Source organism: Penicillium hispanicum, assembly GCF_028827665.1.
Source record: "Penicillium hispanicum strain IBT 35686 chromosome Unknown utg000004l_segment0_segment0, whole genome shotgun sequence".
Lineage (NCBI taxonomy): Eukaryota > Fungi > Ascomycota > Eurotiomycetes > Eurotiales > Aspergillaceae > Penicillium > Penicillium hispanicum.
In genome coordinates this window covers 1,547,753-1,561,776 of record NW_026623196.1, presented here as the reverse complement: position 1 = coordinate 1,561,776, position 14,024 = coordinate 1,547,753, and the positions used below count along the sequence as shown (strand labels likewise).

Sequence of the window (14,024 nt, the reverse complement as noted above, 5' to 3'; positions counted from 1 at the left end):
ACTGATTCATGACCACGGACGGAACGCACGACAGCTTGTCAAGGTGTCGACGGACCTCTTGGGTCTTTGTCTTCTCATTGCGGCTTCTAGAATTCTATTGCTACTTTGCGACGCTTGGGTGGATATTGCATGGGTTCCTCTTCGATGATACCGTTGCTCCGTTACTCTTTTCTCTTTCCTGCTTCTTGATCTGATTCGACGTTCACGCCCTTTTGACATCTTTTTTTTGACTCGCTGGCCATATACTCACCCTTGAGCGATCGGCATTCTGCGTCACCCCGAAAAGTACTTATGTTCTGCGCCTGCTGGTTCGTGTCGGCCAAGCGAAAAACTCAAAAACACCAAAAAAAGAGGAAAAAACGCTCCCCGCGGCGACATTGGCACGCCCCGGTCATTCCACCCTCGATGCCTCCCGATCTTGTGTCAGGCACAGGTGTCATCCTTGGGCTTGCCGGATCTCTCTGGTGTTGCCTGGTGGCCGGGGCCGCAGTCACGATGTTCACGAATCCCTAAAATCTGACTTTGTTTATTACCCATGACGTCGGTTCATATCTTCGGCTCATTTTCGTTTTCATGCTTGGCATTTCCGTCTGGTGGTGGTTACTCATAGAATGCTCCCTTTCTTCTTGACCCTCTGACTTTCCGCTTCCACTTTTCATGTCGGTACATTATTCTCATTCCAATTCCCCACGCTACAGTCAGTGCCCGGCGTTAATACTTCTCTTCGCTCTTCCTTCCCCCAATTCTTCTCTTATCTTCTGGAACTTCTTGTCGACTTTGATTACCTGGATTCGACCAAACAAACATTTCGAGACATTGTCATTCTCCTTATCAGCTTTTGATTTCATTGACTACTCAGTCTCCCAGCTCAGTGTCTTTGGCTTATGCTGAAATATCGACTTGATGCTTTTTCCTTCTCTTGATCCCCCACCAAAACACCACCGGTTCCGACAGATTTCACCACGTACGTGGGTTTGGTTGGTCTGGTCTTCCTGGGATGCAGACACGCATTTATTTTGTCACTCCACTCCCATGTGCCGGATACCAAAGTCGGGTTTAGGGATCAAGGCAGCCTCCCCTCGACGGAGCTGCTCTGTATGTAGTATTTGCTCTCATCTTCGCAGTCTATGCTTTCAATGGTCCTGTGCAGTCGCCAACGCCGATCCTCACTGCGTGGTCTCTGGTTCCAGGTTCCCGTGGGACTGATGCATCTGTCGCTTTTGGAGGCTCTGGCCTCTGTGTTGAAACTGCAGTTCGAAGATGCTAAGAAAAAAGAAAATATGACAAACTATTACCTTTGTCTACGGTTGTATCTGCCTCGCTACGCTATGACGGGTTGTGTCGATGCTATTACCGACACTTCCTACTCGAGCTGGAAACGCTGTCGTTCCGAAAGCGGTACTTTTGTTCAGTGTGGCTGCCCGTACGCCCTGAAAGACTGCTATGGGATGCAAAGATACGAAGACTCCTAACTGTGTACCAAACAGGCAGTATGTATACCGTGGCTATAGAATAAAATTAATGTTTTAACGAAGGCCAAAGTCCCAATCTCAGCATAATGCAACCACCCCATAAACCAAATCAAAGAGTTGTGGACTAGCATTTCCCATATCATTATGTTATCGTTGCAGTCGTAATACTTTAATCGCTCAGCATCTCCTCAGACTTATGCAGAAGGTCTAAGAATATCCAACCATGCCGTGTCTGTTCGCCAATCTGTGAATGGGACCCATCTCGAGAGGAGTTGGCGATAAGGAAATGGCTTTTTTTTTTCTAATACACGCTCCCTTGAATGCTCTGGTCTTCTCGCTGTTGAGCCTCCAGAGAAAGCTCCTCTTCATGGTTGTTGCCATCGTTGCTGTTCTCGACGTCAGAATTGTTCACGCAGAGACGGGATTCCGAGCTCGGCGGAGGTGTTTGGCTGCCGGAATACGTTGAGAGATCATCTCCATCACCGAGTATATTGGCCATGCGATGGTGGTGTTGTGAGGCCGTCGAGGAAGTGTGGCGGTGATGCGTGTGGTAGTGATAATTATGGTTATGGTGATGGTGTGGGCGCGATCTTTTGAAGCCCTCAGTTGGGTTGGCACTCAGCTCATCATCGCCGTCATCTTCAAATTCTTGGGATAGCGGTGGACGAGGTGCTCGCTTCGAGTGTTCGAGTGAACGTGATGCCGAGTGGGAATATTGATGAGAGCTCGCTGGTTTTCCAATGGAGGCTGCGCGGGAATGCGGGCGCTGATCGTGGTCTTCGTATTCGTCATCCGATGGAGCGAGGCTGTTTGCACCGCTCATCGAGCCACCTCCGTCGCGACCACCAAGATGGAGGAGGGCTAGTTTCAGACATGCTGTAGAGGATGAGACCGGTGGTGGGTGCATGAGATAATCCTCGCTGTCTCTGTGGAGACCATTCAGACCAGGTCGCTTCAGATGAGAATTGTCGTTGCCCCGGGGGTCGGAGCTTGAGTCGCCTGTTCCGCCACGCTGAGCGACATCTTTGTCTTCGTTGACAAGCCCTGCATTATGTTGGGCGTGGTTGCTGATGGCTCGTCTGCTTGAATCCAAAATTTCCTGAGGTGATCGGTCTTTGTTGTACATGTGTCTCTCATTTGTGTTTTGAGAAGAGGATGAAGTATCTGAAGGTGGTTGATCGGCACTTTGGATGTTGTCATCGCCAGGAGCAGGTTGGTCCCCTGGTCTATTGCGTCCAGAACCGGGTTCTTGACGCATACTATCCACCAGCCTTTGTCGTATGGATCGTGTGGCATCTGCCGACAAGCCGTGAGTACATCCATCGGGACAGCCACCCCATTTTCTTCGGATTGGGATGTGGTCTGTCGGCGTTATGGGAGCAGGACCCAGCCCTTTTGCGACACGTTCTCGGTCTCTTTCTTGATCTCTCTCTTTGCGCAAGGCGGACCAAGTGCGTAACGTATTCTGTAGGTTGTATTTGCCATTATCCTGGTTGTGGGTCATGATGACAAACTCGCAATGGTTGATGTTGCGGAGATCCTCAAAGTACTCCACGCTCCAATGGTACCATTTCATAAGGAAGACTCGTGTCATGAGGCCATGTGTGACCAGAACGCAGACACTTGCAAAGTCTTCTTCGCCAAAGAGCCGCCAGAGGGATTCGTTGAACCCGCTCACGCGGTCATAGGCATCGGCTGCAGACTCGCCGTTGGGAATGCGATAGAAGAAGTGGCCGTAGTCAGCTCGTTCCATCCACATGCGTTCCATTTCTGTCGAGCATGGCTGAAAGTTTCCAAAGTCCTGTTCTCGTAGTCGGGGCTCCTCGTACACTTGGATGGTATGTCTCGGAAAGGGCGAGGGAGAAGGCGAATCGGAGGTCAAGGAATCAAGAATGCCCGCTGTGGTCTCCCTCGTCCGGCGATAAGGAGATGTAAAGAAATGCAGGGTGTCATCAGGATTTAAAAGTTCTCGCAGCCGATTGCCAGCCTCCCGTGCTTGACGGTGCCCTTCAGGCGTGAGCTTTACCCGGTGATCGGGAGTTGTTTGGTGGATCTCGCGGTTTTTGTTGCCCTCTGACTGCGCGTGGCGGATGAGGATGATCATCTATACGCAAGAATGTATTAGTATGCGCTATGGCCGTATCTATTCAGCAATAACTCTCACCCGTGGCTTCCCCATGGCTGAAGGGGCATGCGGAGCGGCGTCAAGGATGCGGGGGAGGGGTTGAGGATGAAGATCGAGAATAGGCAGTCAACTTGAACACGAAGCCAGACTTCCAATATTGTTTCTGCAACAAAACTTGGCACCTCTGGATCAAGAGAAAGGAAAAGAGGACCCCCTCGAGTAGAAGGCGGGAACTGTTCTCGCCGCCGCCGGAGATGCGCCCTCTTGCCGCACGGGCCACCGTATCTGCTCCATTCAGCGCGTGGCTTTTACACAACGCCAGTATCAAACCAGTCCCATCATGACCGAGTCGCTGCTGGAGCTTCTGGCTCCGCTAGACGTGCCGCAGGATCCCGACATCGTCACAACACAGTATCTCAACCGGCTATCCACCTTGTCCCTGCAGGCCCTTCAGACCACTGAGCCGCAATCCCTCACACAGTCCTCCCATTCGACTCTCCTTTCCCTCCAGGCGCTGTCCAACCGCTCACACCGAGCCTTCATCAATTCCGCCGACCATCTTTCGATACTGCGCACTTCAATTCCGCAATTAACCCAGGAGGCGCAACAGCTACGCGATGTCGTCCCGAAACTCGATAAGGAGGCGGTTGGCTTCTCTACCAAATACAGCAAGATCACGGACAATGTCGCCTTGGAACGACGAAAGAAAGCTATGCAGCTGGCGCGCAATGTCGATCGATTGTCAGATATCCTAGAATTGCCGACCCTTTTGTCCACTGCTGTATCTGCTGCATCAGCCAATTCTGGCGCCGGTGCGGCATCCACCACTTACTCGTCCGCCCTCGACCTTCACGCACATATAAAACGACTACAGATGTCATATCCCGATTCTCCCCTGATCCAAGATGTTGCATCCCAGGCGGAGGGTGCTATGAAGGAAATGACAACCAATCTGATTGCAGGGCTCCGTGCCCAGAACCTACGACTCGCAGCTGGCATGCGAACTGTAGGCTGGCTGCGACGAGTGGCTCCAGATCTGGAGAGCTCGCAGAGTGAGGGAACATCAGGTACAGGCGAAGGAGCGCTAGGCGCTATCTTTCTGATTTGTCGCCTGGCGCACCTCGTATCAACACTCGAGGCGCTGGACCCGCTCCGGGAACTTGCAGAGCAAGAAACCCAACAGCGAATCCACAACAAAGATAAACCCGAGACCTGGTCGAATGGCCAGCAGACCGACCGTTATCTGAAGCGATACATCGAGATTTTCCGCGAGCAAAGCTTCGCGATTGTCTCGCTGTACAAGAACATTTTCACCTCGGAGCAGTCCGATTCTGAATCAATCGTGTCTGGTCTACGAAGCACCGATGCTCACAAGACCAAGTCGCACGATCCATTGCAGAGCCTCCCATCTGCACTTGCGACGTTCCCGATGCACCTGGTGCAATTGCTTACAGACACCATGCGAACCTATCTACCTAATGTCCGGGATCGAAGTTCCCGAGAGAGTCTGCTTACACAGCTGCTATACTGTGCCGCCAGCTTAGGGCGCCTTGGGGGCGATTTTGGTATGATCTTGACCGAGCTGAGTGGGGAGGATATTGAGTATGAGTGGGAGGACGTGATGCGCAAACACCGAGCACTGTCTGGGCGATTGGAACAACTGACAAGTCGAGTGCCGATTCATTAATAATGTACATCCATATGGATCGAGAGGTTGTACTTCAGACATAACAATCTCCGTATTCATAATGGGCGAGTAGCCATGCCAAGCCTGTAGACCGATTCGACCTGCGGCCGGGGCGGGTCTCCGCCTTTCCCCGTGTTTGCGCCTTGTGTCGCTTTCATTCCCTTTCCGCCGTCTTTGTTCTCATCTTCCCATCATCCCACTCCGATACCGACCTCGTGCCGTTCTTTTCGGTGTCAAGTCTCCTATTCAACCGCGACTACCCTCCCTCTTTCCGCCTTCCACCCCCCGCGCGGAGTCATGGCCGCTCCAACGTTGTCTTCCATGATTGACCCGACAAAGCAGGCCGAGTACCCCATTGTCCTGGGTGAACGGCTGGCGAACGAGGACTCGAGCCCCCTAATCAACGTCAATTACAACTACAAAACCAAATCCGCAACACCTCAGCAGCGATCAACCATCACTCGTTCCTCCCGGTCGCGCGATCTTTACGATCTCTCCATCACTGATAAGGCCCCGAGTGCCGATCACACATTGACGTATGCCTACCAAGGCAGCGAGGACCCAGCAGGCGAGCGCAATCTGGTTCTAGTCTTCGATCCCGATCGTAAAGTGTTTGTTCTGGAGCCGGTCTCAACCAAAGTGAATTTCAATCTGCGCTCGGCACCCGGGAAGACGGAGAAGCAGGTTATCGAACAATATGAGCAACTACGGCTGGTACAGCAGGACGAACACACGTCCGGGGATGACCGCAACGCAGGCAGTACTAGCGAAGACGAGGGCCCGGCGGATGAAAGCAATCCATACGACTTCCGACACTTTCGTCGCAAAGAGGGTGCGGATGATCCTAAGACAACCTCAGGCCACACAACGCCAGAGCCAATTTATACCAGCAAGACCAACACCCCTGTCATACCTGCTGCCAAACCTGCCACAAAGCCCCTGCCCCGGCCAAAGGCCCAGGCAAACCCACTCCGAGAAACGAAACGCCCGGCGAAACCACAGGCCAAGTCGGGTCCACCCAAGCCGAAGGCTGAACCAGAACCGCCCATTGAACCAACTGCACGAGCCGATCCAGCTGAGAATGAAGACCATCATTCCTCAATATCAGATGCGGGCACAGGGATCGCATCCCAGCAGACCGTACAATCACCAAGCGAGAATATCATCATCGATGGCGACTTGATCATCGACATGGGCTCACCACCTCCCTCACGACCAACCTTTAAAGTAAACCCAGCATACTTTTCGTCCAACAACACTCCTAATGACGAGAGAGATGATAATGATGATGAGGGTGACGAGGATATGGAAGAATTCCGACTGCCATCACCACATACCAAGCCGCCTCCACCGGCCCCGGCTGACCCAGCCCCGGAGAGCGACAACATGGAGGACGACGATGCGCTGGCAGCGGAGATGGAAGCAGCATTTGAAGAAAGTGCACGAGAGCAAGAGGCGCGAAGTCAGCAGTATAGCCAGACCACCTCTGGACGGTATAATGTGCCCAGTGATGACGAAAGTGAGGTCAGCGAGGAAGAGTAAAGGCTGCCTGTTTATCAATTTTGCATACCATCAGCGTGGCGCTAGGGTGCATGAATCGAGATACCAAACCCAGCAAATTGAATTTTATCGCACAATTCGTCTCGTTCTTGTCAAATGCTACTAAGGTATCCATGGATATACACTTATCGTACGTAAGATGATGTATATGTCACGCGGGATCCCAAATAGGGTGCCCTCGGACCTCAGGTTCTTCCGCACCGGACAGCTTCCACTTTACCGTCAGTGATGGCATTGCGGCTCGATTCTGAATCTCTGCTCTCAAGGGAGTCTTCGTTCCGGTGACCACCACATTCACTTGCTCCACCGGTACTAATATCGTGGCTCCCTGACAAATGCGACGAAACGCTCCGCTATGATTATTTGGACCGGACGACATCCAAGCCTGGGATAGGAATCCGACCATCACTCGCCAAAGCGCGCGGGCGCGCTCCCTCTTATAGCTCTGAGAGCTGGCACTTCTTCAATCGTTCTAGCCGAGCCACCGTTCTCCGGGGATCTCCTCGTCTTCATCCGTCGCTTCGACACATCGCTCCCCCCAATGGAATCCGCAGCGTCTCCCGCACTGGGAAAGGACCGCATCCCCGGCTTGCCGAACCCCGTGGTTGCAGCAGCACAGCAAAAATGGCTATTCACCGACGAGGAGCTCGAGCGGACGCCCTCGCGCATCGATAAGATCAACCGGGAAAAGGAGGATTATATTCGGCACCGCGCCGTAGAGTTCATTTGGCAAGTCAGTATGATGCTGAAGATGCCGCCGCAGACTTCCATGACTGCCACCGTATTTATGCATCGCTTCCTCATGCGCTACTCCTTGCGCGGTCAATATCCGGAACAAGCGGCAGACCTGATGCACCCCAAGGTGATCGCGGCTGTGGCGTTGTTCGTTGCGTTCAAGGTGGACGAGACCATGCGCCGCATGAAGGATTTCGTCGTTGCGTGCTGCCGGGTTGCTATGAAGCAGGCCGATCTGATCGTAGACGAGCAGTCCAAGGACTATTGGAAATGGCGCGATCTCATCCTTCAGAACGAGAGCGTCATGCTCGAGTTCCTTTGCTTCGATCTGCAGCTCGAGTCGCCCTATCGCATTCTGTGGGACTACACCCTTTTCTTCAATGTGCCAGAGAACCGGCCCCTCCGCCACGCAGCCTACGCTTTTTTGAACGACTCGACCTACACCGTGCTCTGTCTGCAGTTCCCGCCCCGTGTCGTTGCCGCGGCCGCACTTTACGCCGCCGCCCGCCACTGCAACGTCGCTTTCCCCGACGATGCAGAAGGCCGTCCATGGTGGGAACAGATCGATGTCCGAGTCGACGACCTCATCCGCGCCTGCTCGCTCATCGTCAAGATCTACGAGCGTGTCCAGCAAAATCTAAGCAAGGGCTATCCGGACTTTGCTATCGGGGACTCCGATCCCAATGATCCAACCCGTCTCTTCCACAGCAACCCTGCCTCGGCCTCTGAGCCGCCATCCAATCTCTCTTCACTCACTACACCAGCCGGCGGGTCTGCCCCGGTGAATGGACGAAAACGCTCACGCGAGCCTGAATCACATGCCTCGGAGGAAAGGTATCCAACGCCCGTGCCTCAGCCGCAACCACAATCGCAATCATCGCTCAATGGGGGCCGCTCCCCAAAGCGCCAACGCACCATATCACCGGGCCTCAATGTCGGAACGACAGTCGAGCAGCCGACACCTCGCCCACGAATCCCACTTCGCGCTATGGGACTAACGCCCGCGCAAGCCAGGCATGGAGGGGATCAGAAACCAAGTCCCAATGACGGGACAGACCCATCTGGGACACCCTCTGGCCTCAAACCTAACCTACCCAAAGCAGATCCCAGCTCGGATGATAGGCGTGATCCGAGTGCCTATATTGGGCCGGGCGACCAACACCCCAAACGAGAAGATCTCAGTGATGAAGGGGGCGGAAGCGAAGAAGGCGAAATCTAAAGCCGCGTGGAAAGGAACAGAGTGGATGAGGCTTTTTGGGGCGGAGGTTTGTCTATCCAGTCCTTTTGGGTTTGTTCTTTGCTGGGTGGGTGGATCTGTACGTCAATGACTATCTACGAAGTTTTCAATGAAAAAAAATATAAGAATAATGCCTTCGAGCGACACATGGAGGACTTGATTCAATCGTATACGGAGGAGCCAGGTATTCGGGCGCTTGGATGGACATCAGGATGCAACCGTCCATTCCATATGGGGAAATAATCACAGGCAAGAGAGAATAGAGTGCTTATGTACGTCTACCTTGGGTCCCTTAAGTAGTCACCGAGGTACTCTTCCTTTTTCTAAGTAGCAGACAGATGGGTACCGAAAAATAGAACAAATCTAGCAATGAATGCAAGAACATTCAGCATTACAAAGCTAGGAATCAAAACCCGAACACCTTGTCCCCTTTCCTAGCATCCCGCCGTCAGAGCGCCCACACCATGGTCAAGCAGACTACTCGAAGCAACAAAACTGAAACCGCCGAAGGGGTCGTTCTCTCCGGAAGTTTGGCCCGCTAGTCCGGTCGAAAGACCGCGTGCATGTCGCGAAGACGGAGACGCATACAGCTCATCGAAGCCCTGCGCGGCTGTGGGGCTGAGGGGGAGATTAGTGAAGTCCACGGAAAAGTTCTCTGCGAGCGCAGGGTCCGTCACGACGGGCTGGATGGGGGGATCGAGCTCGCGGCGTTCCAAGGCAGCCCAGTCGATCTTGCGGAAGAAACGGTGTTTCTTAATGGTAATTAGATCCTTGGGCATGTGGTAACCAAGGCGCTTGGCTGGGTCCTTGCGCAGAAGGCGAATGAGGAGGTCTTTAGCGTCGGGCCCGAGAAAATATGGCAGGACGAGCTTCTGCTTGACGATCTTCTCCTGCAGCTTGGTGTGGTTGTTGGCGCGGAAGGGCGGCGAGCCGGTGAGCAAGTCGTAGCCGAGGGCACCGAGCGACCACCAGTCACAGGCTTTGCCGTACGGCTTGCCCTGGATGACTTCAGGTGCCATGTACTCTATCGTACCGAGGGAAGAGTTGCAGCGGTCATCATCGCTGATGGCAATCTTGCTCAGTCCAAAGTCCGTGAGCAGGAGATGGCCCTCTCGGTCTAGAAGGCAGTTCTCAGGTTTGAGGTCCCGGTACAAGACACCAACATTCTGATGCAGATGCTCGAGCGCAAGCACCATCTCCGCCATATAGAAAGCAGCTGCATCCTCCTGAAACATGCGTTCCATTGCGAGATGAGTGAACAGCTCGCCGCCCTGGGCATACTCCAAGATCAGGTACAGTTTCTCATGGTCCTGGAAAGCATAAAATAGCTTTACCACGAATGGATGCCGGTTGACACTCTCCAGTATCATCCGTTCTGTTTTGGTTTGCTCCACTAGCTTCTTGTGCACAGTGATCGAGGCCTTGCGGAATTGCTTCTGGGCGTACAGCTTGCCGGTAACAATATGGCGGACGAGCAACACAGTCCCAAACGAGCCCTTGCCAAGGCAAAGCAGGGGCTCGAAGTCTTGAGCTGTCATCTTTCGGCAGAGCTGACTTCGAATATCAATGCCATTCTTGGTTGCCTCGGAGCCTGTACCCGCTGGGTCCTCTTCCTCGACGGCATCTGCACTAACAAAATCATGTTCCAGAGGCACTTCGTAGCTGGTTAAGACTTCTGTCTGGTCGCTGTCAGAATATACACTTGCATTGCTGGGGGTTTCGGAGCAGAGTCCGCTAGTACCCGCAGTGGGTTGGCCGGAAAGACTAAGAGAATCAAGCTGGAGCTTCAATGCGCTCACCCCATGGCCCGCGGCCGGTTGTGCCAAGGGGCTTGCGCCGCCAACAGCGGTAGCAGGCCGTGAATCTGCAGCGCGCGAACTGGTCGCCGAATAGTCGGAATCTTCGTCTGCAGAGGCTAGTGGCGTGAAGCCGCGCACAATTGAACGTGCCGGGTCTGCCTGAGCGGCTTGCTTCTTCTTCTTGTTCTTCCGACGTTGCTTTCCCGTCAGCAGATTCGGGTTGAAGGGCGGAGGCTGCATCGTATTGCCTCCATCGGCCTTGTAATTGGCCATCTGCTTCCGCGGCGACAGCCGCTCGCCCATGTGAATATCCGCATCATGGTGATTGGTCGGAATTTCGGAGGGTTGCGCACTGTCAGCTTGCGGTGTGAACACGTCTCCGACGGAGAGGTCATCTTGAGGTGCTGAGGAGGCCATGCTTAAATGTAGTCCGTACCGATCCAGCGTCCTCAGAGAGTTGGAGGTGGAATAGGCGTCCTGGTCCCGGATGGTAGCTCAGACAAAGCGACGACAATCAGAGTCGTTGACTGGTGGACAATTGATCGCACACAGCGGTGGGAAAGGGCAAATAGATACTCGAGATGCCTAGACGGCAACCGCTATAGATGTCGATCTCGTTGTCAGCTCTTCATTCTTTTTTTTTTTTTTTTTTTTTTTTTTTGGCTTATCGTGTGTATGGAGGGGTAAGTTTGAACATCCTGTTTTCAGGGTTTTCGCCCCACCAAGAGAGACACAGGTGAAGAGGGAACCGCCAATGTATCACTTACCTCGTCGCAATCTGGGGCGGTACGATCTCTTCTTCGGCTTGAATTAGACCAGCCTGAAATGTCTCGAGTAGTTTTACCGTCCGCCCTTCTTCAGGACGGACCCGGTACCCCTAGCCAAACCACCTCGCCTGCTGCGGAGTCGAATACCAAGGCGGATTGGGTCAGCTTGGTATACGCGGACAGGTCGAAGACTTCTGGAACAACACAAGTCGGGTTGAAGTGCAAAGAAATCGGGTTCAGGTAGGCCGGGTAGCCGGTGGGAGTGGTCAAGGCGAGCGAAGGGGAAGGCGCAGATAGGCACATAGAGAAATTAAGAGTTATTGAGTTTCAGATAGTCTGAGAGAAACAGTCAGGAAATCCCACGGGGAGGTGGACGAGCTGAGAGCGTGGAAGGGAGAGCTGAAGAAAATCATCGCGCTTTGAGTCGCAAAATCCGGGGGGCTGCGGCTAAGCCCGATCCGGGGGCTCACGTGAAAAAAGGAGGGAATTGGTATTACATTCACTGCGATAGGTGGACATTAAGTACTCGTTCATTGCAACATCGCAAGGCAACTTCATGAGGATAAGGAAATCTGGTTCAGGTGCATTCTGATCACCGAAAAGGGTGCACCATCTTGTCTCTTTGCCCACATCCCCGTTCCTGCATGTGACGTCCTGCGGTAGACTATTCTCATGCACAACATAAACAACACTCATCCAGTATTACCGCCGAGGCACCGCGTGGGTCTCGAAGAATGTCTGTGATCGAGTAATCTCAACTCCGGATCGCTGGACAAATGCTAGCGCACTCGGCTTCTCAACTTTCACGGTTACTCGCTCATTGCCGTAATCAACCGTCACAATACGGGCCACAAAAGTTGCAAGTGCCTCTACCGTCTGGAATGAGGTCTCCTCAACTTTCTATAGATGCAATCAGTTAGCAGAGAGACAGGTATTAGTGTCAAAGCAAGAACAGGAGCACATGCCTCTGCCACAGCCCTCGTCATAGCTTGGTAAGTGTCCACGACCGTCGATCCCCACGCAAGCTGGCCCGGGCCCTTGAACTCAAGGGAGATAATCACAGCCTGCTTCTCAACTCGCTCGTGGGAGTTCACTCCTAGAATGCAGTGGCAGCGGATTCCATCGATGTTGAACTCCTCCTCCACAATAACGGGACACCTCGATGACGAGGCAATAGCCTCGGCAACGGCATCTCTTTCCTTGTAGCCCCAGACCGTAACGCTGCGATATTTGAATCCCTCCTCGGCACGCAGCAGCGCCTTGGGCAGGTGCAGCCACACCTCGCACCGACCATAATCAGCCGCAATTGCGTGCGTAGCCCCATTCCCACTTGCCTGCGATGCTCCTGCGGTGCCTGAGAGGCTACTCCGCGGGCTGTGGGTATGCGCCATCAGCCGTACCCCAGCAGCAGTCTCGTCCAGCAGACCCAGCCCACAGTTTGCAACGATGCCCGCTATCACTCGAGGATCTTGTCCCACCGCGCTTATCTTCATTTCCTCGCGTTGGGTACCCTCCAGACTGACCATGCGGTGATGCGGGTGTTCGGGCGACGTCGTGTGGTGGGCAATGTCGCGGACGTCTGCTTCCAGGCGCCGGAACAGTTTTCCGTAATCAAGGGAGAGCGAGACATCATCTGCAGCTGCGGAGGCAATTGCGGAGGAGTAGGAGAGCTTGAGCGTTGCCGTACATGGCTGTGCTTTATCCGGACGGTGCCATGGGTCTGGGGCGGCAGGGAGGGGGAGCTCGATGTCGCGGAGGCGGACACTGTCAAGCACAGCTGGAACCTGGGGAATGTGCACACCCATGGTTGTGTGTGTTGTACGGTGCGATTGGTTTAATGCAGTATTGACACGTCCTGGAATTATAGAGATAGCTTTTGAGCTGTCAGGTCGTCTGGTCCGGAATTGGGATGCTTGATGTGGCGCTGACGTGGACTGGGGCAGGATCACGCGTAAAGCGTTTTGCCTCACTCACGGTCAAGAAAGTCTGAGATCGGGTCAGTCTATCGTCGGTGTCAAGGCACAATCGGGTCTGCAGCAGCGTGAGAATTCCAGCTAGAGTTGGTGGAGGGCGGGGAGAGAAGCTCGGGAAGTTTTCGGGGCGGGGCAGCCGCAGATCATGACGGCAGGCCCGGAAAGGAGGAGATTTCCGCCAGTCCCAGTAGTGATCCTCGAAATGGACAGCCAACCGCTGTCTACGAAACTTGCTAAGCGTGTGGATCGTACACTTTCTATCAGGCAGGACACATATCGGACCAGCATATCTTGATTATGCATCTAATCAAAGGCAATGACTATTGCAACAAGATATGATGGTTAGCACCCATCGATTCTGTCGATGGCATCGTAGCTTGAGACTGTCGTTGAAGTGTTGATGGCTGCTGTGGGAGAGTGTCAAAATCACCGCTCCATCCCTTGTCGCCGGATCCCTAGATGTCTGTATGGACACGTGAATGCAGTCGAAGAATGAGCAAATACAAAGCACCGCGCGAGGAATCAATTCGAAGAATGGAAAGATGCAGAGACATTAGTGTTGATTGAGATGAAGAATTTCCATCAGGACTGGAGCCTATGCCTCCTGTTCGATGTCGAGCTTTAGGACCTCGGCGTATCAAAGAGACTCTCCGCAACAACGGAAAGCAT

At 53.5% G+C, this 14,024-nt stretch overlaps 7 protein-coding genes across 7 annotated transcripts; 4 read left to right on the top strand and 3 right to left on the bottom strand.

Annotated features, from left to right (window-relative positions):
* Nucleotides 1-8: 8 nt before the first annotated feature.
* N7459_004347 (uncharacterized protein) lies at nt 9-513 on the top strand (the record flags this gene model as incomplete). Its single annotated transcript, XM_056943531.1, has 3 exons — nt 9-62; nt 258-390; nt 434-513. 3 exons carry the CDS (start codon nt 9-11, stop codon nt 511-513), a joined length of 267 nt encoding a protein of 88 aa, XP_056800414.1.
* Nucleotides 514-1,773: 1,260 nt separating this feature from the next.
* N7459_004346 (acid phosphatase DET1) lies at nt 1,774-3,651 on the bottom strand (the record flags this gene model as incomplete). Its single annotated transcript, XM_056943530.1, has 2 exons — nt 1,774-3,576; nt 3,637-3,651. 2 exons carry the CDS (start codon nt 3,649-3,651, stop codon nt 1,774-1,776), a joined length of 1,818 nt encoding a protein of 605 aa, XP_056800413.1.
* A 286-nt stretch (nt 3,652-3,937) lies between these two features.
* Nucleotides 3,938-5,284, top strand: N7459_004345 (Dor1-like family protein; the record flags this gene model as incomplete). Its single annotated transcript, XM_056943529.1, has 1 exon — nt 3,938-5,284. The coding sequence occupies one exon, from the start codon at nt 3,938-3,940 to the stop codon at nt 5,282-5,284; it is 1,347 nt and encodes a 448-aa protein (XP_056800412.1).
* A 297-nt stretch (nt 5,285-5,581) lies between these two features.
* On the top strand, nt 5,582-6,826 carry N7459_004344 (ELL-associated factor; the record flags this gene model as incomplete). Its single annotated transcript, XM_056943528.1, has 1 exon — nt 5,582-6,826. One exon carries the CDS (start codon nt 5,582-5,584, stop codon nt 6,824-6,826), a length of 1,245 nt encoding a protein of 414 aa, XP_056800411.1.
* Nucleotides 6,827-7,385: 559 nt separating this feature from the next.
* N7459_004343 (uncharacterized protein) lies at nt 7,386-8,798 on the top strand (the record flags this gene model as incomplete). The annotated part of the gene is made up of 1 exon (XM_056943527.1): nt 7,386-8,798. One exon carries the CDS (start codon nt 7,386-7,388, stop codon nt 8,796-8,798), a length of 1,413 nt encoding a protein of 470 aa, XP_056800410.1.
* A 452-nt stretch (nt 8,799-9,250) lies between these two features.
* Nucleotides 9,251-11,032, bottom strand: N7459_004342 (AGC family serine/threonine-protein kinase; the record flags this gene model as incomplete). The annotated part of the gene is made up of 1 exon (XM_056943526.1): nt 9,251-11,032. The coding sequence occupies one exon, from the start codon at nt 11,030-11,032 to the stop codon at nt 9,251-9,253; it is 1,782 nt and encodes a 593-aa protein (XP_056800409.1).
* A 1,052-nt stretch (nt 11,033-12,084) lies between these two features.
* N7459_004341 (dihydroneopterin aldolase) lies at nt 12,085-13,187 on the bottom strand (the record flags this gene model as incomplete). The annotated part of the gene is made up of 2 exons (XM_056943525.1): nt 12,085-12,282; nt 12,336-13,187. The coding sequence occupies 2 exons, from the start codon at nt 13,185-13,187 to the stop codon at nt 12,085-12,087; spliced, it is 1,050 nt and encodes a 349-aa protein (XP_056800408.1).
* Nucleotides 13,188-14,024: the final 837 nt, after the last annotated feature.